Here is a 27357-nt window from a genome sequence, read left to right on the forward strand (position 1 = left end):
ACAATATGGACAGATCTTAATGAAGACAAGAATAAGAGCAATATCACCTGGGCTTCCCATTGCAAGGTGTAGATTGGATTCACCACCAATCACACCTTGATTCTCACGAGGAAGAAGCACTCCACGCAGGGCAACACAACAAGTTTTTTTTTTTTTTTTTTTTTTTCTATAATCAAAATTTTGGGCTATGAGAGCCCTGGTCTTTAGTTATAAAAACTATCAAAAGTAGAGTTTGATCTGTCTAGAAACCCCCTAGCAATTCCTATTACAAGTAACCGTTCCTTTTTAAAGTTTAAGGCCTGATTTGGTATGATTTCTATTTCAATTTCATGGAGTGATTTTTCTTTCAGAAGTTTCTTGGTTTGATTTTTGCACCTTATTTCAGTGAAATAGAAATCAAATTTCACTGAAATTCTAAAATAGGTGAGAAGCTCTTGTTGATGTATACATTTATGCTGCCCTTCCCTGCAAGTTCGAGCTTTTATGTGAAGCAATAGCGAACATGATATTAGAGTAGGGAGGTCAAGTGTTTGACTCCTGAAAAGTGCACAACACTTCTTTTCCCTCGGTGTCATGTATGGACGTGCGTATGAGTCACATGCACGGTACCAAGAAAGCCTGCACGTGTGGGGGAGTGTTGATGCATACATCTATGCTTCCTTTTCCTACAGGTTCAAGCTTTTAGGTGAAGCGGTAGCAAACAACCCTCTCAATTTTGAAATTGAAATTACATTTCACTCTTGCTCTCTAATGAGCACTTGTTTAATTTGGTGGGTAAAGTAGTAATTTCATGTTAAAAATAAAACACCGCCCTTCTTCTCCTGATGGTCTCACCACCATCTACCACCCCCCCTTCCCAGCCCCGCCGCCCCCGCCCCCACCCCCACCACCACTGCCACTGCCACTGAAATATACAGAATCTATTCTCAGAAATTGAACCATGAAATGAATTTCTTATTCTTGAAATATTTTAGATTGATGCAACCAGAGAATTTCAATTTCTTGACAAAAAAACCTATTTGTTGACTATTTCATGAAAACTCAATCCGAAAATGGAATAGAAATCATGCTAGATCAGGCCTAAGTGGCTTCGAAAACGGATTTGGACCCAAATTTAAACACTAAAAGACAATAAACAAAATATGTAACTTAAACTGAACCAACTGAACCACCGGTTCAACTAGGACTGACTTAAAACAACTTAATCACAAAACAAAGTGGACCCAAGCCTTGAAATAGACTGGGCCACGCTAGGATTGAAAGTTCTTGGACTTCATATGCTGGTAGCTCTTCAATTCTGCATCGAAGGGGTTCGACATCAAACTTATTGGCTTGTTTTGGTTGATCAATATTTTTGCTTTGCTAAGCACATTACTATGTTAGAAACAGTGAGTGGAGCTTAAATTTCTTCCTAGTGGAAAGTTCCTGTTGGAGTTCATACATGAAATATGAATTTGATCATTGGAGCCAAAAAGTCAAGTGGCCATCTCTATCAAAGAGCTGTTGTTCCTACTGCATTACTTGAGGAATGGAACCACTGTTCAGAATCAGATCAGTTGAATCGGACAATTCCAATCAATTCAGACCGATTCAAATTGGAATTTGCACTGCCCGATTTGATCCCCGATTCCGATTTTCATAACCCTGATTGGAACTTCATTTGTGTTTATTCTCCTTGGAGGAACCATCTTTTTTATTACGAATAGATCAGTTGTCCTATTTTTGGCAGAAGCCCTTTATCGTGGTAAGTTATTAATTGACAGTTGATCAAAATTCTCAGGTACAATACCTGCTAAGCTTTTATTGCAGCTAACGACAGCCTTCCGAGAAGGTGGATTACGTGACAGGAGTGGTACTTTTCTCTACAAGGATCATCTACACAAAAGCAATGTCCCTGTATTGGCACTTGCTGGAGATCAGGACTTAATATGCCCACCAGAAGCTGTGTATGGTAGGTTACAAATTCAATCGGATAAAAAAAAAAAAAAAACTCTTCAATATGGTAAAACTAAATAATCTTACTGTCATCTAACCTGCTGGGCATTAATGGAGCAGAAACTGTCAAAATAATTCCGCAGCACTTGGTTACGTATAAAATCTTTGGAGAACCTGGTGGTGCTCACTATGCGCACTATGATTTGGTTGGAGGGCGCCTGGTATGTACATCCTCCCCATTTTTTCAAGGAAACATTATTCAATTGAGTGGAGAGTTTTTCTCCGTTATAGCACATTAGACATGATTGATTATATTAAATAGTTCTTAAAAAAACACACTAGGTTTTCATGAAGGGTGGGGGAGGGGGTGGAGGGGTTCTGTTCAATAGTGTTCCTATATGTTACTAGTTTTTCTTACTCTATGCAGGCCTCGGATCACATCTATCCTTGTATAATTAAGTTCCTCAATCGCCATGATGTGACATGAATTTTCCTGAGCAAAAGTCATTACTCTTCCAGTTAACCGTGTATAACTCGCCACCTCCTTGCAATGCTCTCATATTTTTGGTATGTAAAGGAGCGTTGGGATATGTACATTATGAGAAAAGCAAAAGTAAACATGATACAAGGAGGATTTACTGACTCAAATTTGGTCTCAAATTGATGTTGTATCAATAAATTGTATAATTCCTTTATATGTTTCCAGAGAGAAAACACTTGTAATCTAATGATTATTATTCAAATTCCTTTCATTCCTTTTGAATTATGAAAAAAAGCAAAAGGGGAATGGTTCACAAAAGGTTAAGGTGTTAGAATTTCAGGAACCAGTGGTATAATAAACATTGCAGGCATTTGGAAGATGTTATTCAGAGCTTTAAAAATTCCTTTCTATAATCTGGCTATTAAATGGACTGTTGGGTTGACATAAATAAGGATAATCCACAGTTGGAACCATCAGCTTCTTTTACAGGACTGGACTTGATCTCTAATGGAAGATATATTTTGATGTTCAGGTTATGAGCAAAAACTGGATGAGAAGAAAAAAGGTGCCTAAATTATTTCAGTGAAGAGAGTGGAGGCCTAGGTCACTACAACCTGGCAACGTTATTACTTATTCTATAATGAAGCACATGGCAACAACCGCAGTAAATAGCTGAAACCTGATCAAAGAGCTTAGCTCGGACCAAAACGCCCAAAATTGTAAATTTTAGGCAAAAGGGGAAGCGAGCACCAAAGAATAAATGCTTGCTTATTTTTTGAGATCAGTCTATACACAAAGCAATAGATGAGACCAAAGACACTAGAGATCCAAAAACATGAGGGCAATGAAACCAAAGGAGATGTTAATTCTCCAGTATCAATATTGAACTGCCGCAACGGTCTTGCAGACAGGACAAGCATTCTTACGTAGAAGCCACTGCTTAATGCAACATATGTGATAGCTGTGGCCACAATCCAGCTTTCCCACGTCATCATCTGCTTCGTATTCCTCCTACAAAATCCACACAACATATAAACAACTGTCTCAAAATAAGGAATGTATATCCAGGGGGGGGGGGAAGGAAGATGGGAAACAAAGGGCAAGTGATAGACCCACTTGACAAATGCTGCATTTCCAATCTGATTCAGTTGGAAGAGATGATGATGATGGGAAATTATCCATGATCAAGTGTTTACTTTTCCTGAGGCAGTGGAATATCTCATCTTCTCTCAACCCAGTGCTTACATAACCAATTTTATCACCCAGCTCAAGCAATTCCTGTTTGCATCACCAGAATCAAGCAAGTTTTAGTAAATGGAAATGCAAGAGTATCACCAGCAACGAATATATGTATTAAACTTGTAAAAAACCAAGGTTGGACGGGCATCAGTAAAAATGGACTGCAACATGCAAACCTCATATGACATATTATCAACATCAAGTCGCCAATCCCTATATTCATCACATCGATATGATCTTCCTCCAAGCATCAGGCTATTTTGGAACATCATAATCTGCAGCCAATTACAGGGTTCAGAAAATGCAGCATCCAACCATATAATGATTACACAAGTCGAACAACAATCAAATGTTCTAATCACATATCAGTCTTGCACCAAATCTAAACATGGATCAAGGGCTACTAGGATACTGAGAGTAACAAATTCATTATGTGATGCCTTTGTCTTGACTTTATAATTAAGAAATCAAAAGGAAGCCTTTGGTTGCACTTCAATTTGTGGTTCTCACTATTGAAATGCTTTATCAGAAAGAACTTAAAAAGTCTAAAGTCTCAATAGTTTGCAGGTCACTATTAGACATGTTTTGTATACTCAGTTTGAGAGAATCATTTCTGAAAGTCTTGCACCACACACACTTCACTAATTTTGCAAACATGGGAAGATTTATACTCGAGTTCTATGCTCAATGTGAAGATACTGATCCTTGGAAAATTTGGGTAAAATTGTTGAGCACTTTGTCTCTAGTCACACCAGGTAAACAAGGAATCAGACGCTTTCATGCAAAGTCCTGCACCCATTATTACTTCTCTGAAAAGTTCTTGTCATTTTGTTTCATTTTTTTTTTTTTTTTGGTAAATAACCAATCTATTCAAAAGAGCGACAAACTCTCCCATCAACAAGAAAGGGATCAGATAAAGGTCAAGTTGTCCTCCTCACTAAGGAGAGGCCCTCTTGGCATGAGCATCAGCAATATCATTACTGTGGAGTCTTGACCAAACACTAAAGCCACCCTAGTTTTGCACATACGATATCTCTCAAAGCAGTATGTATGATTTTGAGATCTCAAAATCTTTTAAGCCCTCCCCACCTCCCCCCCCCCCCCCATTCAAAGGATTTCATATGCCATAGAATTGGTTTACTTGCACAAATCAAGTTTAAGTTACATTTCAAGGACGAAAGTTGGATTTTGTAAGACTAGAAGCAGATTTTCATCATAAGATTCAGCTTGAGGAAATGCATTGTCCAAAAAGGAGAGGAACTTTCCAATATGGGGATATATCCATTTCCCTCCCAGTGGCACCAGGTTTCAAAAATTACATGGTAAGCTCAAACAAATCAAGTTTTCAACAAAAGCATAACACATAGTGTTAAAATAAACACCACAAAACACGAGCAGACAAAACAAAGCAAACAAAAATGACACAGAGATATAACATGGTTCACACACCAATATGATGTGCTATGTCCACGAACGAAGCTGAAGATAATTCACTATGTAAATGGAAAAAGATTATAGTGGAGATCTCAAACAAAAATGACATAGAGATTTAACATGGTTCACACACCAATATGATGTGCTATGTCCACGGACGAAGCTGAAGATAATTCACTATGTAAATGGAAAAAGATTATAGTGGAGATCTCAAACAAAAATGACATAGAGATTTAACATGGTTCACACACCAATATGATGTGCTATGTCCACGGACGAAGCTGAAGATAATTCACTATGTAAATGGAAAAAGATTATAGTGGAGATCTCTCTAGAACACCCAAAACAGCGCAGGAACTCTCACCCAGAAACCCTAGCTCGAAATCCCCAAAACTCACTTGGTTCACTTGCTTACACAACAAGGTGGGTAAAACATATAAATACTCCTCCAAGCGGGTCAATCCATTGGATTAGGTCGTTTCATACCCCCTCCTCGGGCTTTGCCCCCTGCACCCCCAAATGAGATCAGTGATGGGCCTCCGCTACCATCACAGACCTTAGAAGAAATCTCACTCAAGTCGCCACCAAAAATGTTGAAGCGGGCAGATCTTCGAAACGGGTACAAAAATTCGAGACACACATAACACATAGAAAGGCAATGTACTGTTCTACTATCCATTCTTAAGTGGAAATATTTGAAGCCAACTAGGTAGACACATCGACATCAATACCAATTTCCATATATCCTTGTATATGCACCGGGTAAGTTAAAACCCAGGGTTTTCCGGCATGCTGACCCTGTTTTTAACCTTAGTTTGAATGGTACTTGCATAACCAGAAAGCTAACCAGATAGACACATTGACATCGATACCCTTTTCCAGATAGCCCTTCATATGCACCGAGGAAAATTAAAACCCAGAGTTTTCTGGCATGCTGGCCATGTGTTTAAACTTAGTTTAAATGATACTAGGGTAATTTGGTTCATGTAATTCATTATTTAGCAGCAGAAGAGAAAAAGGGCGGAGCATCCATTAACCCACGTAGCCTCCTTTTCCCTGTTTTTCCTATCACTACATTTGTGGAGATAACCTTCCATATTTTGAAACTCAAGACATCATCCCAAAAGGTGAAAGGTACACAGAGAGAATAGCAACACTTAATTTGTAAAACAAGAGCTATTTCCAAGATATGATGGTTGATTAACCTATCAAACTTACAACAGAGAGGCACCGAAGCAGAATTCATGGGCTTTATTTTAGGCTTGGACCTAGGCCTAGAGATGGGCAGGACTAGGCTTCTTTGTGGAAATACAACAATTTTTTTTTCTCCTTTTTTGAAGTGGGAATTAATGAATGAACAAAACCTTTTGAGTTAAAGGGTTCATGTCTGCAACTCTAGGCTACCTCCTCTTTAGCTCTTAATTATTCTTGTTCTTCCTTCTTCCAATCTTTTATCACTTGTACCTTCTATTTTCGTACATTTGCAGATCTGAAACTTATCTCTTTGTTATCCTAATCCCTTTCTCAAACTTAATCCTTCCCATTTTCATTGAGCTCTAAACAAAAACCCTAGTGCAGGCCAACATCCATACTCCATTTCACGTTCTTGTTTTTCTTGTTCCTCCCAAATATCAATTGCACCTGCTAAGAAAGAGTTAAATTTAGTCAAAGTCAACCAAATCCTTTCATACCTTAACCTTTGTTCCATTTTGTACCTTAAACCTTGTATAATCCTCCAATTATTCCATAGCTTTTCAGCAACTTCAGATATAATAGCCAATCAATGTTTATGGAAAGTCCCAATCAGATTTTAGTATTCAAGAATCCCATGACTTGTGTTTGTCATGTGTGTCTCGAATTCTTGTACCCGTTTCGAAGATCTGCCCGCTTCAACATTTTTTGTGGCGACCTGAATGGGATTGCTTCTGAGGTTTGTGATAGTAGCGGAGACCCATCATTGATCTCGTTTGGGGGTGTGGGGGTGAAGCCCCTAAGGGTGGGTGGGTGGGTATGGTACAACCCGATGGATCGACCCGCTTGGAGGAGTAATTATATGTTTTACCTGCCTTGTTGTGTAAGCAAGTGAAACAAGTGAGATTTGGGGATTTTCAAGCTAGGGTTTCTGGGTGAAAGCTCTTGCGCCATTTTGGGTGTTCTTGAAAGATCTCCAATGTAATCTTTTTCCATTTACATAGTGAATCATCTTCAGCTTCGCCCGTGGACGCAGCACATCATATTGGTGTGTGAACCACGTTAAATCTTGGTGTCATCTTTGTTTGCTCTATTTTGTTTGTTCGTGTTTCGTGGTGGTTGTTTTAACAGTGTGACATCATTCTGAGACCTTCAATATTAACACAAGGATTAATATTATCAATGTGGTGCTTCCCCCAACCACAAAGATATCCACCTGCTTTCTCATGCTATGCCTAAGGCTCCCTGTGTTTGGATGCAACATGTTATAAAGAAAATAGTTTAAGCCTACCACTCGGGACAGCATCCGCCGTACACCCCTATAATTTATACCTTTTAAAGTTTGGGTCCCATCTCAACCCTATGGTCCACGAAGCATTGAATATTCACCCTAGTTTCAGCCATTAAACTATCAATTAAAAAAGCCACATGAATACATGGTGATTTGGACATGTTCACAAAATCTATCAACTAAGCTGCCATATGAGATATGACAGCTATTTTAGGGTAGTCTAGGAAGCCTTTCTCTATTTAACTGCATGGAAGAATGGTATCTGCTCTGGAATAGGAACATCTTCAGACTGGGAGCAAATAACACACCATGTTTCTTATGTTAAACATCCAGGGCCAATGAACAGATTGGTCCACTATTGCATACAGGAGGGAAAAGACATGATCAGATAATTTTTTAGCCCTCTATATACATATACAATACATTGTCTTTCGTATGATGCAGATTAGAGGGAGTTAAAAGAACAAGGGGTTGGCCGAAAATGAACTGGGGAGAAGTGGTGATAAAAGACATGGATGGCCTTCGGTTAACAACAAACATAACATGAAATAGAATTGAACGGAGAGAAAGTATATGTGTAGCTGACCCCATTTAGTTGGGATAAGTCTTAGTTGAGTTGAGTCGATTATATATGCCTTGTCTTTTCTAGTTATTGAAAAATATGTGGTCATTAAAACAAGGGGGGGGGGGGGGGAAGAAAAGATATGCCAACTGAATCTATCAGATATAGCCATCACTTTGGAAAAAGCACCTTCTCAAGCCATAAGAGGGGATGTCATCGACCATGAAATATAGTTCTTGAAAACTTCTTTTTTTTTTGGGTAAACATTCTTGAAAACCTAAGGATAAGCGAAGTTACTAGACCCACTAGCATGATGGAGATCATTTTGAACCATGATATCAAAGCAAAGAAAACATAATATTCTGAAATACAAACTCCACACAGGAGAGAGAGAGCATGCATTGGCTTACCTCTGCAAGTCCTCCTGGAGACCGATGGCGGAAATGACGGTAATGCCTATCTCCAAATACATCAGCTCCTGAGTGTAATGTCTCAAAGGCAGATGGAGAATCAAAAACTGAGATGTGTTCAAGGTTGGAAGTTCTCCTCGTGGTATAAGAACGCTATCAAAGCAACCAAGAAAAACGTCTCAGAACCTTCTCTTCAAATGATAAACACACAAACTCAGTACAGCAGTACTGATATTTAGACATTGGAAAGCTAAGAAGTGTTACCAAAGGGGCAAATAAAGAAGCTAAGAACTTCCACACAGTTACAATTAGATTTCATGAAAAAGAATGGAAATGGATCCACAGGAGCACTTCCCGAACAAGAGCAGCGGCAATCACCTGTATGGTGTCAATCTTAAATCCATACAAAGGCAGTTTTTACTGGATATCAATCAACAGTCTACGCATTAGATAGATAAATAAAAACCATATTTTACCCTTTCAGGGTGCTAATGCACCAAACCCAGAAAGCTCAGACTCAAACCCGGAATCAGACTAGTGAAACTCCAGAGTCCAGGAATTAAGAAACTAATTCAAAATAATTTGCCAAAAAAACTAAATTGGGAAAACCAATTTTGAGTCAAATCGAACCAATCACCCAAAAACCCAGAAAAAGAAATGCAGAAGGAGAAAAAGAAGGAAATCTATACACATCCACCAACAATTCACAAATGGAAATTTTCAGAAGACCAAGAATCCTTCCAGAAAAGGGGTCAATATGGATCAAACAAAAAACCCAATATGACAATATTGATGAAAACAGAAACTCAATATGAACGAAACACAAATAACAGAAGGGAAACTAGGAAGTTATAAAAAAAAAACGAAGAAGCAAACCTCTCTGTGATTCATCCTCTCCCCATCGACTCTCTCTCTTACCGCCACAGGCCTTCTCGTGACAACGCAATCAACAGGGGCGGCATCGGCGACGAAAGCGATCCCCGGAGAGCACCAAACATCAGGAACAACAGCAACAGAAGTCGGGTTCGCCGGAGTAGTTGGCGTCGACAACCCCTGCTCGTTCTTCTTCCTGTGCGGGTTCCTCTGCTTCTTCTTCCTCACTTTCTTAGCTTGCCAATCTGCAGAAGACCTAATAACCTCTGGCGCCGACACCTGTGAAGATGAAGCACACCCAAGCCCTCTGAATGTCGCCGATGTAAAGTTCTTCTTTTTATGCTGCAACGTCGACGACACATTGGAAACATTGTTATTGTTGCTGTTTCTGATGTTGTTCATATTCGAGTTGTTGGTGTTATTAGTGAAAGTAGACAAGAGCAAAGAAGAAATGGTGGATTTACGACGAGTAGATTGAATGATAGAAGGGATTTGTGGGTCTGGATCTGAAGTTGTAATGGGCTGGTTCCTGGGTCTCCTAAATCTAATCTCTTCCGCTGCCGTTGTGTTCTCTGCAACAGCAGCCATGATTATAGAGAAAGATGCAGAGGGAAACAGGGGAAGAATAGAAGATTGCAATCTATAATCACTGTGTAGGAGTCAGAGGAGATGAGATACAGGGAGTGAACAGTTATGTATCAGGCTATCAGCTCTCAATTGGAGTTGAATCCATTGCGCTTTGAATAGTTTGATTTCCTTTTGTTGAGCTTTGGATTTGTGGGTAGCAAACAAATTTATAGAAAATAAAAGTTTTGTTCTCTTTCTGGTTCTCTACTTCTCTTATTAAAGTTAAGGAGTTTTATAATTCAAGTTTGGTATTATTGAGTTTATTAGGAGCATCACAGAAAATGAGTATTATTCTTTTTGTTTGATACTTTTAAAGTTTTGAACCAACCTTCACAAAATATGCGAAAGAGATAAGGAAAATTTCTCACTCTTATAATGTATTTACTCAAACTTTTTTTCTCAAAATTTTCTTCCTTAAATTTTCATCTATCTTTCTTTTTATTCACTTTGAAAGAAAATCCCTTGACCGAGAGTTCCTGCGAATTTTTATCTCCTACAATTCTGACACCCTCCAATTCCCCTATAATCCCTCAAATGGGAGTTGAAATGACCACTTACCCATTGCTTGGACACACTTCCCAAGGCAGTGGGTAAGTGGTCATTTCACTCCCATGTGAGGGATTGTAGGGAATTGGAGGGTGTCAGAATTTTAGGTGATAATGATCCAAAAGTAGAATATTCATCATTGTACAAGGAGAGGGAGAGTTTAGACTTTGTTTAATAGGGGGAGGAGATAGAGTAACAATGATCTTAGATGGGTGTATTTTTCCGTCATCTGGGGTAGAATATAACTTTTAGACCACTTCATTTGAATAATCCAATCAGTTTTTCCCCTTCCTATTGAATTGGATCTATATATTTGGTTTGAATCAAATCAAATTACTTGAGTGGAGAAATTGTTCTTAAGCAAAAGAAACTATTATAAGCTAAACAAAAAGAAAAGTACATACATTGTCCTTAATAGATATTGAGATGAGAAAATTAAACAATGAAAAGAAAGGGAGATATAGGGGGTTAGAAGACGAGCTAACTTTGCCTCCTCCCACAATCTCTGAGAGCAAGAACAATCCCATTCTCCCCTCTCTGTCAAGCTTTCCCTCCCCCTCCCCCTCCGGTCTGCAACTCTCCCTCTCCAAGTCTCCCTTGACTCTCTCTACATCATCTACAGTTCCCTTGTCCCTCCATTTAAGGATGTAAACGGATTGATTTCGATCGAATAGTGGCATTATCATATTTGTAACCGATTATATGCAAATGGATTCGGATAATATCCTATTTATTGACATCTTTACCATTTTGTTGATGAGGGTTAGGGTTGAAACTTGAGAGTTCAGCAACTACCCTTTCTTCTACTTTTCTTAGTCTTTGATTTTCTTACGTTTTCTACCTTTGATTTTATCTTGTATTTATTTTAATAGATATGTGATTCCATGTATCACAATGCATAAAACAATATATATAAACCAATAGAAAATCTAGATTAAGAATCACATTATTTTAACTTATAAAATTATAAAACTAAAAAAGCTTAATCGGATAGACAGACACAGATATATTTCAGACATTTTATTACCGTCAGAATGCTAAATGAATCGGATATTAATCAGTCGGATAGGAGGATTATCATATTCGTATCTGATTAGTTTTCAAACGGATTTCGGATTCTCCTAAACGGATATGAATACAGATTTTCAAATATCTGTTGACATCCTTACCTCCATTTACCTCTCCCTCTACACATGGTTCCTTCCATTAGTTTCAAACATTTTTTTAATTGTTGGTTCGTTGCTAAATGTCCAACATGCAAACGACGAATCGGTCGAAGTAGACAAATCCAACCCGATATAAGGGTCCACTTCACTTTCAAATCAAGAATAGGTGGGAATTAGGAATCGGATCCAACCGACCGACTCCAATCTGATTCGTTTAGAATCCAATGATTTAATTCCAATTCCTCAAACCATGATTGTATTCCACTCTATCGGAATAAAAACCAAAAAACGATTGAACTGCTAGTTTTGGAAAGAAACTCCCCAACCCAGTTATGCTTATTCTAAGAAAAATTTTGAAATTCAAGCTGATGATGTTTGGGGCATTGAGATTATTGTGGGTTATCATGTGGGGGACCATATATTATCATTTGTGATGGAAGTTATGATACACAAAAGGAGCAATGGGATGGGCTGCTTTGTTATTATCTCATTCTTGCTTTACTGCAACATATATGACTAATGGTTTTGTCAATAGTTCTCAAGAATCAGAACTACAATCTAGGAATTTACCAAGGACTACACGGGTCAAGAGATCAGGGTGAGCACATGCCGTAATTTGGATGGACTCCCAAGAAGTAGAATAGCTAAAGCAAGGGATTGAGAAAGGGTAGCCTTGCTGTTTAACTTATTGTACAATGTAACCAAACTTATGGAGAAGATTTTGTTAAAAAGATTAGAGAGATGACTATTGCTCTTGGATGGGAAGTAATCGAGGCTATACAAACAACCCTCAGTCTTAGTAATTAAGTATGTTGAAACTATGTTATTTTCTTAAAAGGAGTATTTGAACGATGCGTCTATAAGTGTCTTTAGAACCTGACACATTCTTTTAAATTATCCATTGTTTTTTTTCTCTAAACATTCTTTTTAAAGTTATGAGTATAAAAAAACTTTCAAAAATAATTTAAAAACTATAAATCATTATGTCATTGTCAAAAGATGTTGTTGTCATCATATATTTTAAATAAACATATGAAATGATAATATTTACTAAAAAAATTAAAAAATAAAATTATAAATTATTTGACAGTGTGAAGATTGTCAATAAGAAAACCCCTTTCATTAAAAAAAATTGAAACAGTGAATAAATGATGGTGGATCCCACATGAAATCCGAGGTGGAGAATTGCTCATTTGTGTGTAATCGATTTAGGTCATATCGATGGCGTTTCCAGAAAAGGCCAACTAATTATAATTATGTGAGCATGTTAAAAATTGTTGGTTCTGACTTGTGTAATTTCTCAGGTAGGTGGAAAGTATCAAATTAGTGGGCCCCTCACTCCTACATCTGAACCTTTTAACCTTCCCTTGTTTTCTGTGTGTGGACGTGTGTACCTATGGATCTGTATTCCCTATAATTTTCTGTCCGGTCCTGTTCTTCGAGTGTCTCTAACAAGGACATTTATTTGTTGTTGTAATTGGAGCACTGCTGTGTGCATCGTGGGGTGCAGCAGTGGTCATGTGTGCACAATGAACCCCACTATGCATACATGATCACTGCTGCACCGCATGATGCGCACAGCAACGCTACAGTTAAAGCAGCAGATAAAAATTCCTCTAACAAGGGGGGCACAATGATCATTCCATCCATATCCGGGTGAGGTCCACCCCTCTTTTATTTAAGGCACTAGGGAATTGAACCGAATAAAGATTTGCAGGAGATAATTTTTCGTGTACCTATGCACAGACACAATCCGACGTGAAAGGACCGTCACACCCACCTGAAAAGGTGGAAAAATTTAGGGATGCGGTGATCTTTTTGCGTCAGCTTATGTTTGGGCGCAGGTATACGCCCACACACAGCACCGGTTAGCGTTCATTCTCCCATCTTTGATATACCTCCATTTTCTGACGTAATTGTTTGCCATATTGTACTGTCATCCATTTGGAAATGGATCAAGGTATTGGGTATCATATCCGCTGTATCGATTGATTCATACAAATATACTATCGCTATGAATCAAAAGTATTGGCCAATAAGTATTACATTTTTTAATTTAATCTCACAGATATGTTCTGTATCATATCAATATCAGTATTGACGGCAGGGTTATGAAAAGCAGAATAGGAAATTGAATCAATCAGTACCGATTTAGATCCGCAATCAGAATCAATCTCAGAAAACCCAAAAATCGGCCCTCAGATCTGAAAACCTAGGGTTCCAATGAGAAAATGTTATTTCAATTTGGCTGATCCAAATCAGCCTCCGATACATCAATACCAATACCGATACCTATAACCCCTACGTAGGGGTGTAAATGAATAGCCGAAATCTGTTTTCGTATCCATATTCGTATCAATTTAGCACTATCCGAATCCGTCCGAAAGCTAAACGGATGCGGATACGGATAAGCTATAGCTATCTGAAAAGCTATATTTACATGATAACGGATAAAATATCCGTTCCGTATCCGTTTAGCACTATCCGAATTTGTCCAAAAGCTAATTAGATGCGGATGCGGATATAGCACTATCCGAGCCGAATCCGATCCGTTTACATCCCTACCTATAAGGCTAAAACCCTTCCAATTGCCTGGTTTACTGATCGCAGAAATTTTTGAACCCACACTTAAACTAGCTCAGTGGGCTTTTTACCTTTTGATAGATGGACATCATATGCTAATAGATGTAGGTTGCGTACAAACTTTTGATAGTACTGAAGCTGCTCTAGTAGGACTCTTCCATGGATGGCAAACGGCAAGAAAAGAAAACATTAAGTTAAGGAGCATTTGGACGACAGACAAGAATCTATATGACCTGCTTAGGTTTCCTTTTTCAATCCCCATTCCGTGGACTTCAATAGATGTCTATTGTGAACTCGTAGACCTTTTATTGAACTCTGCTAGCGTAGGATTACACTACATGATACTAACTCCCTCAAACAATGCTACTCTAGGCAGAGGACTGTGATAGGACTGTAGTTTCTTTAGTGGTATTTAATATATATGAGTTTTCTTTTCTATCAAAAAAAAAAAAAACCCTTTGGAAAGATAACTTCTAAAAAAAAAAGACACAAGGTGGAAAGAATCTATTGTCTGAACAATTGCCAAAATCAAAAACTAAAAGAGAAAGGTTTGTTTCAAAGGGCATCTCACAAGCAATGGAGGTTGATATGCAGTTCATTTCAGATTTAAAGTGCTTCTGTCCTAATGACTTCAGAATTTAGGGACAGGTTCCCTTGAACTATTATTATAACGTAATTCTTAAGCTGGCAAATCTGATCCCAAGTTCCCAACCTAACCCATATGATATGAACCATTGTTTAAAACTGATTTGAGGATGGTCCAAGCTGGCCCGTTTTTGAGTCTGTAGAAGAGCTGGATCCGCATTGGTCTTGATTGATTTTTGATCTAGATCGGATTAGAATAGATCAGGATCAGTCAAGAATCAGTCCTTATAAGCCCTAACCCTAGTTTCTACACAAGGATCAGCCGATCCAATCGATCAGAGATTGGCCTTGGCCGATTTCAATCTGAATCGATCAATTTGACCAATCCAATCTGTCAGAGATCGACCTTGGCCAATTTCAATCTGAATCGATCAATTCAATCGATCCGATCTGTCAAAAATCGACCTTGGCTGATTTCAATCTTAATTGATCAATTCGGCCGATCTAACCCTAGTTAGGGGACCAGAATCCTCTGCAATATCGCCGAGCGTACGGTGCACATCCTGTGGCACAATAGAAGATTTTTATCCCTAGTTAGGTCAAGAGTTGCCAAACCTGATGCCCAAAATTGGACCAACCCATTTATTAATGGCATAAGAAAATAATAACCCTGATGTGGAAGAACTTGGAGAAGGAGAAGGAGAGTTAGCTGGGTTGTTCAATTCATTAGATTCAGGTTTGGTTGAGCTTTAAGTTTCAATGATATGTTCTAACCCTAACATGACACATTTATTAATGGGTTTAGTTTTTGGATCCCAACATCCTAACGACCTAACCTAATGAAGGCTGAAGGGAATAAGGAAAAAAATGGAGATTAAAACTAGGTTTAGAAACACACATTGAATTCTGTACCTACAACTACAAGCCCTACTACTTATATGTGCAAGGACTTCCGTGGTCCTTTAAAGATCCTTAAAAGCAGATATTTTTAAAGCAAACCTTAACCATTCATATTTAATAATGATTTAAAACTATTTGATTCTTGCTTGCAATATAGGTCATGCGCTTCAATTATTACAAAACATCAATAATAAATCATAGACAAAAAACTAGAAAGTCCCTTTCAAATAAGAAATCAGATACAGTACGTCTATATTACAGTACATTTAGTGTTTTAAAATTTAAGGGAAAGAGAACGTTACGTGGCCATGCAAAATGACCATCGTGTCTTCAGGGATTTCAGCATTTTTATTCGGGCACGGCGATCATTTTGTATGTCCTTGTATCTGAATGTACGGACCATGTGCCACACGCGACAAAATAATGTTATTTCTCCCAAACTTTAGATACTAGGAAAATTACTATTAAGGAAAAAGGACTTTGTCCAAGAGCATAGAGCTCCTACGCCCAGACACATGATGGGGTGAAGTGACCACCCCACCGGCCCACCCTCATGAAAGGCGAAAATCCTACCACTGTTGATGTTTCCATGTACACTCTCATTGGCCTCTGTGCTGATGTAGGAACCATGCTCTCAAACAGAAAACTATTCCCCTATCATTATTATTAGGGAAAAGGTTCTCTAAACCGTTGGGGTAGGGTACACTAGCACTTTTGTGTCTATCTCTTTTCTCTCCACATGAAAAGACATTGCTGCCCTCCAATATCGATACCATTTTACTGCACCTCATTGGTGAGTGCCTCTATGCTGCTTGCTCAGATAACCCTCCCTAAAAAAATATCAATCAATTAAAAAATTGGGGAAAATGGCTTTTATGGGGGAGCGTGACACTTGCCCCCAAACACAGGAGGGGACAAAATGTCTATCCTGCTCCACATGAAATGCAAAATAATTGCTCCAACTGATACTTCCCCACACGCTTTCATTGACCCCACACGGGTAGAGGTGCCACACTTCCCCCACAAGAAACACTTCTCCTTAATATGAAAAAGTTTAAATAAAGGGAAAAAGATGTCCACAAGGTTAGAATAGAGTAGGGGATTCCTTTTCATAAGGGATGCATATTTCATAGCACATCCCCAAGCAATATGAGATTTTCCGTTTTTGACTCTCTGAGCAAGCGACATAGAGGAGCACACTAATCACGTGTGACAGAATGGTTTCATACATAGGAAGATAGCGAGATCATTTCATGTGAAGAGGAGAGAGATAGGCAATGAGGGTGCCTATACTGGAATGACAAAAAAATAGATTCTAACGGCACGGGTTTTAAACAGTAAAAAATTATAAATAGATGGTCAAATTAAACGGTAAACAAAAAATAGAGAACGGTAAAAAAAAAAGGAAAAATGGACTGCATGTGTTTTCAATGTTTATATTTAAAAAAAAAAAGGGCACTATTCTCATATAAATTGAGGAAGTTTATTTGAAATACATGCTTCTAATGTTCAAAACAACTGTAACGTCCAAAATTAATCCATATATATTCCACAACCCATTGTAAGCTCCAAGGCATGTCATCTAATATCATCCAATATCAATTTTCAATTCATACACCATAATGTCCAAAGTTGAGCAATGTGGTTTGGATATGGTATTGCTCATTGTTATCAACACAGCCAACACACTCATGGAGTAATGCACGTTTAGTTGGAGTTGGGAAATCACTTTAGAAACCTTTTTCAGTAGATGTATCAATTTGTACCCCAATTTCGGGGTCTATGCATTGACCTTGAGTTGAAGGTGATATCATGAGAAATGTAGCCTTTCGAGTCATTTTTACGTGGGTGAAAGAACCAAGTCGATTAGAGTCCAGGGGGGGAGAGAGAGAGAGAGAGAGAGAGAGAGAGAGAGAGAGAGAGAGAGAGAGAGAGAGAGATGGTTAGTTGAACAAGCCATTGTTTAAAAAGTAAGTTCTTAAAAAACATTTAAAAAAATGAAAAAATGAGAATGCTTGCCATTTGCAGTTTTTTCCTATGGCAAAACGTGTTTAAAACGGTAAAAAACAAGAACGTTTTAAACACATTTTTGCCATATGAATCTGGCGCTCCTTGCAAAGAAAGATTGGGAACTTCTAACGTAGAACGACTCTCTTTGGTACAGGCTGATGAAGGATCGATATTTTCCTAACTCCTCCTTTTTGTAAGCTGATTGCCCATCGTCCTCGTCTTGGGGTTGGAAGTCTATTTGTGCCTCTCGTGATCTTCTTCGCAAAGGTATTTTTTACCAAGTGGGTGATGGTAGGAACATAAATCCCTGGACTGATTATTGGATTCCTAATTGCCCCCCTCCTGAGGCTCCTTTTCCTCTTCCAGTAAATGCTCCTCTTTCTGTTGCTAGTCTTATCGATCCTACATCTAATTCTTGGATTAGAGATGAGATCTTTCATTGGTGGCCTCCCGATATTGCCTTTCATATTTTATCTATCCCCATTCCCTCCACTCCTTCTCAAGATAAAATTGTTTGGGTAGTTACAGTTAGCGGCAAGTTTTCAGTTGCATCGGCTTATAGCATTGCTTTCAACGGTATCTGTAAGGTCCGTAACCAACATTGGCTTCGGATTTGGCATTTTCCTACCATTCCAAAAGTTCAGCATTTGATTTGGAAAATAGTCCATCAAAACTTTCTCTCTCTGATCTTTTGAACAATAGAGGTTTTAACTTGAGTCCGCATTGCCAAATATGTCAGCACACCTCTCTAAGTACTAATCATTTGTTCCTGGAGTGTCCTATGGTCTGGCAAGTTTGGCAGCAATCGGGATTATCATATCACTTAAGAGATTAGTCATTTGTTTCAAATATCATCAGGTTTTTATCGGATTGGAACCCTCCGGACAAGGACACCACCCTTAAATTAGCTCTATTTTGTAACATCATCTGGTTCGTTTGGACAGCTTATTGGGATGTGACAATCCAAATATGTCAAACACCTCTCTAAGTACTAATCATTTGTTCCTGGAATGTCCTATGGTCCGCAAGTTTGGCAAGAATCGGGATTATCATATCACTTAAGAGATTAGTCATTTGTTTCAAATATCATCGGTTTTTATCGGATTGGAACCCTCCGGACAAGGACACCACCCTTAAATTAGCTCTATTTTGTAACATCATCTGGTTCGTTTGGACAACTTATTGGGATGTGATCTTCAGGGGACAAGGCTTCAATTCTAGAGCGATTCTTCTCAGAGTTGTCGCTGGTGCTAGAGAACAAAATCTTCCCTCTACTTCCAGCCACAGTCGACAGGTAAGATTTGTGCGATGGTTGCCACCTTCTATACATTATGTGAAGTTCAATGTCGACGGTTCAAGTCAAGGGAATCCGGGCAATGTGGGCATTGGGGGTATTTGTAGATCAACCGACTCGTCTTTCATTTGCTGCTTCTCTGATGGGATTGGTTGGAACTACGCGCTGGTTGCAGAAGCATTAGCTGTTAAAAAGGCTCTTGAGATTGCTATTCAACTTCAAATCTCCAAATTGATTATAGAAAGTGATAATCTCCTAGTTATAAATATCTTAAGGGGTGCTTCTCAAACTATTCCATGGAGAATCTCTTCCATCATCGCAGACTGCCTTAATCTTGTCTCGGCCTTTGAGGACATTATTTTTGCTCATACTCTGAGGGAAGCCAATGTTGTCGCTGATTGCCTTGCAAGTCTTGGTGCTCGTTCTCAAATTCTCCTTTTCTCGCTGTTCTCTCCTCCTGATTGTATTTTGCTTCCCTTGTATGCTGACTCTTACGGAACTTTGTTCCCTCGTTAATAAAGTTTTATTATTACCAAAAAACAAAAAGCTAAACCAACCTTTTTCCAAAAGTCAAATTGAAAAAAGCGATGGTATTTCCTATCCGTTAGCGAGGCTACACAGGCAAGAGAGAGCCAACGAATGCCCACTATGGATTCAATCAATAGGGGCAAAAGAGTCATTTTGTGGGAAGGAGAAAAACAAGAGACTGTGGGTACTAGTGGAGAAATGCAGGAAATATTCATCATTAAAAGAAAGAAGAAAAAAAAAAAAAACAGAAGACTTCTCTACTTCTCTGTTTAATTGATTATTGATTTTTCTGCTTCATGACAGATTAAAGATGTTTTTATGCAAAGTGCAAAATTATTATCGATGTTGATAAGGACCAGTGTTATGGCTAACAAAGAATTGACTTGTAATTTTATTGGGAGGGTTATTGGGAGGGAGGGAGGGGGGGGGGGAGGGGGGGGGGGAGAGGATTTTCCATTCTCTCAATGTGGAAGAATTTGCAAGCCACACCAATAGGTGTTCTGTATAGATGTCATCCATATATGGGACCTATATTTTAAAAAAGGGAAGCAATTTTCTGTCCAGGAGTGTGACCTATGCCAACAATCTCATGTGTTTATCTCTCTCCTCAAATTAAGGGCGGCAGAGGTGTCTTTTCATATGGGGAAGAGAGAGATAGGCTCATGGGAGTATTGGTGTAGGTCACACTCCCGGACAGAGATCTTTTTTCCTTTAAAAAATAACGGTAAAAAATTCATGTGAGATGAAAATAGTGTTGCAATGCTTTTCCCTTTAATGAATATATGTAAAATATATAGTGATGATGACTTCGCCATCTATATTAAGTATGGCTTCTCTGCTTTTTTGTGATAAAGAGAAAACTACCATTAAGAAGAAAGAAAAGATAATTAATTGTTAGAGATACAAACATAATTGAAAAATCGGGTTTTGACTAAGGCAAGTCAGTTGAGTTGAGTCAAAATTATGGAAAATCTGATCATGAGTCATGTAGACTTTATCAAATTAAAAAATTACAAGAAACGATCATGAATCATTTGAGTCAAATAAGAATCAATCTTTTTCGTAAGTCATTATAAATTCAGAGTGTCTAGTCATTTATTAAAATACAATCAAAACGGTTCAATTACTTGTGTAAGTAAATTGACTGTTGAGTAGATAAATCAATAAAAAGAAAAAAATGTAAACTACAAAACAGTAAAAACTTTTAACTTGCAAAGGGCAAGCAAGTTTGTTTATGAATGATATATTTACTTTGAATATGTATAAATATGATATTGGTAAGCTTTCTAATTTGCAAGAGGCAAGTTATGTTAAAAAATTTGTAAAAAGAACCATTTAATAACATGTCAAATTTAATCATTTCCCTTTCCATATAATGGTATTCGTTTTCATGTATGTCCATATACCCCTGTAGTCCCATGCACTTTTTTTTAATAGTCTTGAATATTTAATGGTTGGTTTAAAGGTGGACCACTATGATTGAACTGAAACTTGATATATAAATTTCTACCCAAAAAAATTTTGATATATAAAAAGGGAATCTTAAGATTTTCTCGTTCATAAAATTTTAGTCCCGCAAAATAATACATAGATTATAAAAATTAAATGTCACCAATTTAGTGGTAAGAAATTAAATGCTTTAAATATGGATATGCTAAGGGGGTGTGAGTCATTCGAGGAAGTTGTGTGAGAGGGAAAGGGACTGTTTGGTTTTGTTCTTATCAATTTTTGTCCTAAGTGTCTCATGGGATTTGGCTCCTTTACGGCATGAGGGTGTGTTAGAAGATGTCTGGTGCAATATCAGAGGTCAACACATGGCTGATGTGCCGTTTGAATGATGATGATGAATGTACACCACTGAACTAGAAAATCATTCTCTCCATCGCATGTGCACCATGCTCAGATTTGTGCATCCATCCACACCGTTTGAATATCACCTAGACCACACGTCGAGCTCTGGTGCCGCACCAGACATCCTCCAGCTCCGGCTGCGCTGGAGAGGAGCCCGATCCTCATGAGATTCTTTTCATTTGGTAGGTGTGGGCTGGTAGAAGCGTGTTTATGGTGCTTTCCAGAATTATAAGCAATGGAAAATTGCAAATGGACAAAGATTCGGTCATAGGCCGATAATGACATATAATGTTTTTTACCCCTTCCTGTGACGCTATGTTTGGGGGTAAAGAAAAAAGGCTTATTTCCAAATGCCCCCTTGAAAATGGCCAAACTTATAGTTGTCCCCCTGAACTTTCATTAATTCCACGTGCATCTCTATTTTCCAAACTAAGTACCACTATAGTCCCTGCCGTTAGACAGAGACGTTATAACATAACGGATCCCAGTTTTTTAAAATCGATGGACCATTCTGCCCCTGGATAAGGTAAAATGACCAAAATGACCTTACCTGGAAAAAAAAAACCAAAAAAAAAAACCTTCAACTCATCTACCCCAAATCGTTTAGGGTTTGGGGAAGATGAGTTTTTTAATCAAACCCCTAAACGACTATTATTCTGAAAAAGCAGAATCCACAAAAACCATTTATAAAAGATTAAGAAGTTTCTTACCTTAGAACTCTGGTTCTGCAATGTTCCAACTTCTTCGAGCTCTGATTCAATATGACTTCAAAAAAGCTGATAGAAGAATAGAAAAACTATTCCTTCTCTCTAGGGTTCTCGATCCAAGGCCAATTTGGTCTCGAGCAATCAGGTTCATCAATAGGGCTAAATCAACTCAGCCCTTCTCAGGTTCAGCAGATTCAAGTCCAGATCCAGCTCCAACATCAACAGCAACACATGGCTGCCATGGCTGCAGCTTCCATCCAAAACCAGAGGCTCAGGCAATCTCAGTTGCAGCAACAACAACCACATTTCCTGAATTTCCTCGGTCCGAAAGCAATCCGGATGAAGCAAGTGGGTTCATTAGCAAAACCCACGAAGCTCTACAGAGGGGTGAGACAGCGGCATTGGGGGAAATGGGTTGCAGAGATCCGTCTACCAAAGAACCGTACTCGGCTTTGGCTCGGCACTTTCGACACCACTGAGGAGGCTGCTTTGGCCTACGATAGGGCTGCTTACAAGCTTAAAGGAGAGTTCGCGAGGCTTAACTTTCCCGATCTTAGACACCAAATTAATGGAGGAGAGTTTGGCGATTACAAGCCCTTGCAGTCCTCTGTGGATGCAAAGCTTCAAGCGATTTGTCAAAGCTTGGCTAATTCGCAGAAACAGGGGAATGGGGGTTGAAGGATACCTACAACTCATCTTCCCCAATCGATTTGGGGAAGATGGGTTGTAGAATTTTTTTATTCTTTTATTTTTATAAAGTAAGGGCATTTTTGTCATTCCACTCTATCAAGGGTAGAATGGTCTAACTATGTACAAAAAATGTCAGACGTTAGAACATAACGTCTTTGTCTAAAGGGATGGACTATAGTGGTACTTAGTTTGGAAAGTAGGGGTGTACGTGAAATTAGTGAAAGTTCAGGGGGGCAACTATAAGTTTAGCCATTTTCAGGGGGACATTTGGAAATAACCCAAAAAAAGATATTGACAATTCATATTATAACATAATCTTTAGGTCCGAGTTTTCCTTAATGAAGCTAGAGCGAATGAATTCTCCTTTAGTGCAGGGCTTCAGATGCGTGCGAAAAGGTATCGAAAAAGTATTTTAAGATAAGATATTAAAACCATATAGGGGTTTATGAATCCTAAGAACCTTCACCACGTGATGACGGGAGACTTTCTCCTAATCTTTATTCTCTTATTTATTTAACAACATACAATCTTTCTAAGAAAATATAGAAAACAAGAGAAGCTAAGTAGGACTAAGTTTGTTGTGCATCTAAAATAGTTAATCAAAGTATGGCATATAGCTTTTTGCATATTGAGAATCTAGAAGCTGATTTTGCAAGAATATGAACTAACTATATGAATAATTTTCACTAACTAAATTCATTGACCCAACGTTAAAGTAGTAGTATATCAACATCAGTGTTGAGATGGTGGGAGATAAGAGCTATAGTCCCACCTTGGTTTGTTCAGGTCTTTTTTTTTATGCATAAAAGATTAAACTAAAAGGAAAGATAAGAAAGTACATTGTCATCTACATGTATCCTAAGTATCTTTGATGTAGTCCTATTGGCTATAATGGGTATAGAGTGAGCTACTAAAATATAAGAGCGGTCTTGTTTAATAATAGTTAGAGACTCTCATAAGTGTTCATAACAAACTTAATATCTAGCAAAAAAGTAAATACTTCCCAAGGCCATTGATCTATCTCTTTAGCATGTCAACTAAACTTTGGCAATTAGTCCAAACGGTGATAGTGGTGGCTTCTAATTGTCTTGCTCTTTGCAGTTCCTCGAGGACTCCCTTTGCCTCTGATTCTATTGTGGTCCTTGCATATCGAGTATCACCCACAAAAGTCGTATCCAACACAAGTAATGATGCCCACCTTGATGCACCACTGTTCTCCATAAAGTTTCCATCACATATAATAACACAAGATGCAGGAGGGAAAATCTCATAGTATGCTTCTAGGGATAAAGAACCATCACAAGTGAGAAAGTCTTTTTTGTTCGATTTGTTAGGTCCTTGGGGCTTTCAAATACTTGGGGAGCTCTCTTGTTGAAGTATTTTCAACATAATGGTTTTGGGATTATATTTAGTGAAGTGTCATATATCATTTAAATTAATAAAAAGGGATTGCTATGGTGTATGTGCGAGGACATTCGTTAGAGCGCGCACACACGTGTGAGTTGTAGAAGCGTTAGTGGCGCACACACTTAGCACTTATGGTGATTGTTACAAACAGTTACAACAGTTTGATGGGCAGTTTATTACTGTTATATTTTGGACAGTTTAGATCGTAACTGTACGATCTAACGGTCCAGATTCAAATAAGGGTCTATTTGTTGAGAACAGGTGCCAAGTCGTTTATAAATATCCAAGGAATTTCAAATCAAAAACCTACCCAAAAACGTTCTTTTTCTCCTCTGCATTCTCAAAGGTGATCTTGCATAAAATCTGTTTTACTACAGGAAACAAGCTTTTTGCTATTGGCTATTCTATTTTCTCAAAGGCTTTCTAGCATCGTTTTTGACCCTATTAGTACAATACGTTGTCAAGATAATCAACAAAGACATTGGGCTTCATTGTATCCTGGGAGACGATTCGTTGCAACCTATTTGCATCTGGAAGTAGGGAAGAATTACGTCTTAAGGAAAGCAACTCTATAACGTGCCTTAAAGACTCAAGCCTAAGCTTTTCTAACACTCTCCACCTATACCTTAGGTTTTGAGTTGAACCCTCCAACCTGGTATTAGAGCTTAGGTCTATTTATTAGTCTCCCTAAGTTGTTTGTCCACGTGCAGAGCCAGGTATGCCAATAAAAATAAAGGGTGATGAAGAGTGTTGAAATATTGTGAATTATAGAGTCATACACATAGTTCTACATCGGTTTGTTCAGATCCTTTGTGTTTTCAAATACTTGAGGAGCTCTCTCCACTTAATGTCTAAAAGTTTTGTATTGAATTCCCCAACAATCAGAATTACCTTCAACGGGGTCACTTTCAATAGAGGTTTCATTAATAGAATTCCAAGTTTTTAGCTTTATGATAAATTGATCAAGCTTCTGTGATGTTGCAGATACTAAGGTTGCCAAGGAAGGCCTTCTTTGATGGGTCAACAAGAAAACAATTGCCCTTTTAGATTAATCCTTGCAGTTTAAGTATGAAACAGGTGGTAGCTTCCTTATTGAAGTTTGACAGGATCTGATTCTTTTCTTCTCACACATCATGAGTCGATATTGGGACAAAACTTGGTTCTTTTGAGAGGCATCTGAGCTGCCAATGCTATATTATCTTATCGTAAGAATCCCTTTAAGAATCCCTTTGTAACTGAGGATGTTTATCCTTCTTCTACCTTTTCTTGGGTGGATTCTTCTCCCCCCACTCAGACACCTCTTTTTCAAAGTAGGTGAGAGAAGATAATAGAATTTCTGATTAGCTAGTCTAGGTTATTTTCCACACATTCCCAAGACCAAAGTTTTGCTATGCCCATGGGATTGGGACTCATGGAATATGACTCATCATGTGTTCTTATCATTACTGATTTTCCTATTGTTGAAGGTTCAAAATATCTTTTTGGGGCGCTGTTCTCTGTGCTGCAGCACAGCCTGCGTCCAGACACATAGGAGTGGGCACAATGATCACCCTGCCCCCTTCACAGGCTGCCCATACGTGACACAGAGAACATTCTCCCTATCTTTTTTAGTCACATCTGAGACCACCAGAACCCACCAGAACCCGTAGATTAAGTGATTTTTCTTTTCACTGTGGATGAAGAAAATTTTGGCCTCATTGCTTGCTAGTATTGAAGAAGATATATTAGGCCGGTTGAAATTTTTGGCTCTAGCCGCCAGTCCAAATTGTGATTGTCTTTTCAATTGAGCTTTTTGACATGACTTATAGACACACTAGAGACAAGGTGATGATGCATTGATGCCTTTCTTCAGTCTTCTCATTTACATAATGGGGATCCCAAGTCTGCTCGACCACAACTTTTTGGGTACTTGTATGGAAGAGAAATCATTCGACCATAATAGATTAGAGTCATGACTTCTTAATTAATTGTGAGGTGTTGATCTTGTCAATTGAGTTTTTCCTTTCAGAATAACTGATATTTGCGATTACTAATTACGTTTCTTTTCTAACTCTAGTGTCGTAGTTGTTTTCTTTTCTAACAAACCTAAAATTACATTCTTGAAAAGAAATTTTTCTAGAAAAATGACAGTAGGAAGTATGGGGGCTAGATTTCCCGTTATAGCACTCAAGACTCTCGAATCCTCAAGGTAAAGAAAACCCTAATTCCAACGGAGAAAATAATTTATTTTGTGCAAAAGAACTCTAATATAAGGAGATCGGATTACAAAGGGAAAAAGAATCCTAAACAAAACAGGAAACGAACTAATATCGAAAAAAATAAAATAGGAAACTAAAAATTTTAAATCGTACACAAAACTTCAGAATCCTGGTAAACCCCTTAATCGATGGAATTTGACCCCAAAACTTATGGTCTAATGAATAATTTAATTAGATAGCGAGTACAACACTGGATAATGTTTCTAAAAAGGTATATATTAAGCCTCCTGTAACTCCACTAAAGTCAAAAGTTACGGTTCTCAGAAGTTACGCTGACAAATTAATACTTCCGACTTGATCAGGTGGACTTTTGCCGGTCCAATCGATACAGAGATTCTTAAAAAATAAAAATAAAAAAAAGAAAGAAGATATCAAAGGGGGAAAGTTTTCCTTCAGGTGCACCCAAAATGTTACCGTCGTCATACTCCCCCTACTAGTTGAATGTCTAAAAATGCCCTTCATGATTCCCCAGGTGTCACTGCAAAGATGGTCATCGATGAAGAAATTCTTTCTTCACCGTGCTTAAGGAAAACTTGCCTCATATCAAGATGTCCATTACTTCCCTGCCAAGGTGTGACCAGCCCATGCCTTTACAACACTGCTTTAATATTAATATTCAGGTTGTCACTTCATGTAGTAGTCCCGTTTTTGTTTATTTATTTTTTGCAATCTGTGTACATGAATATAATTTTAGGCCCAACTCAGATTCCTACAATGTCCTCAGCTGGAGGGTTTGGATATGGAAGTCCTTGACTTTAAAAAAATCATTTTCATTGTGTCAAGGATTCT

At 38.2% G+C, this 27357-nt stretch overlaps 3 protein-coding genes across 4 annotated transcripts in view; 2 read left to right on the forward strand and 1 right to left on the reverse strand.

Annotated features, from left to right (window-relative positions):
• The window catches only part of LOC122650691, a 66680-nt gene extending 64055 nt beyond the window's left edge, over positions 1 to 2625 (forward strand). Inside the window, exons 8-10 of one of the 2 annotated variants that reach the window (XM_043844086.1) lie at positions 1781 to 1951; positions 2056 to 2156; positions 2363 to 2625. In XM_043844086.1, coding sequence (XP_043700021.1) covers positions 1781 to 1951; positions 2056 to 2156; positions 2363 to 2422 — 332 coding nt within the window. In that variant the 3' untranslated portion in view covers positions 2423 to 2625. The remainder of the gene's footprint in view (positions 1 to 1780; positions 1952 to 2055; positions 2157 to 2362) is intronic. The other variant, XM_043844085.1, reaches the window with a different exon arrangement.
• Positions 2626 to 3163: 538 nt separating this feature from the next.
• LOC122650692 lies at positions 3164 to 10209 on the reverse strand. The gene is made up of 5 exons (XM_043844087.1): positions 9420 to 10209; positions 8544 to 8696; positions 3832 to 3930; positions 3533 to 3694; positions 3164 to 3427 (listed from the first exon to the last, which is right to left on the reverse strand). The coding sequence occupies exons 1-5, from the start codon at positions 10002 to 10004 to the stop codon at positions 3293 to 3295; spliced, it is 1134 nt and encodes a 377-aa protein (XP_043700022.1). The 5' UTR covers positions 10005 to 10209; the 3' UTR covers positions 3164 to 3292.
• A 12110-nt stretch (positions 10210 to 22319) lies between these two features.
• Positions 22320 to 22891, forward strand: LOC122650843 (ethylene-responsive transcription factor RAP2-4-like). The gene has a single exon (XM_043844217.1). The coding sequence runs from the start codon at positions 22445 to 22447 to the stop codon at positions 22889 to 22891; it is 447 nt and encodes a 148-aa protein (XP_043700152.1). The 5' UTR covers positions 22320 to 22444.
• Positions 22892 to 27357: the final 4466 nt, after the last annotated feature.

This window comes from Telopea speciosissima, chromosome 2, assembly GCF_018873765.1.
Source record: "Telopea speciosissima isolate NSW1024214 ecotype Mountain lineage chromosome 2, Tspe_v1, whole genome shotgun sequence".
Lineage (NCBI taxonomy): Eukaryota > Viridiplantae > Streptophyta > Magnoliopsida > Proteales > Proteaceae > Telopea > Telopea speciosissima.

What these genes read in the sequence shown, in the direction of transcription:
- LOC122650692 (XM_043844087.1), bottom strand. Translation starts at nt 10,004, where the DNA reads ATGGCTGCTGTTGCAGAGAACACAACGGCAGCGGAAGAGATTAGATTT. An exon ending in AGAGGATGAATCACAGAGAG is followed by an intron (nt 8,697 to 9,419) that starts GTTTGCTTCTTC and finishes TTGCTTTGATAG; the next exon opens with CGTTCTTATACCACGAGGAG. An exon ending in CTCCAGGAGGACTTGCAGAG is followed by an intron (nt 3,931 to 8,543) that starts GTAAGCCAATGC and finishes AATTGGCTGCAG; the next exon opens with ATTATGATGTTCCAAAATAG.
- LOC122650843 (XM_043844217.1), top strand. Translation starts at nt 22,445, where the DNA reads ATGGCTGCCATGGCTGCAGCTTCCATCCAAAACCAGAGGCTCAGGCAA.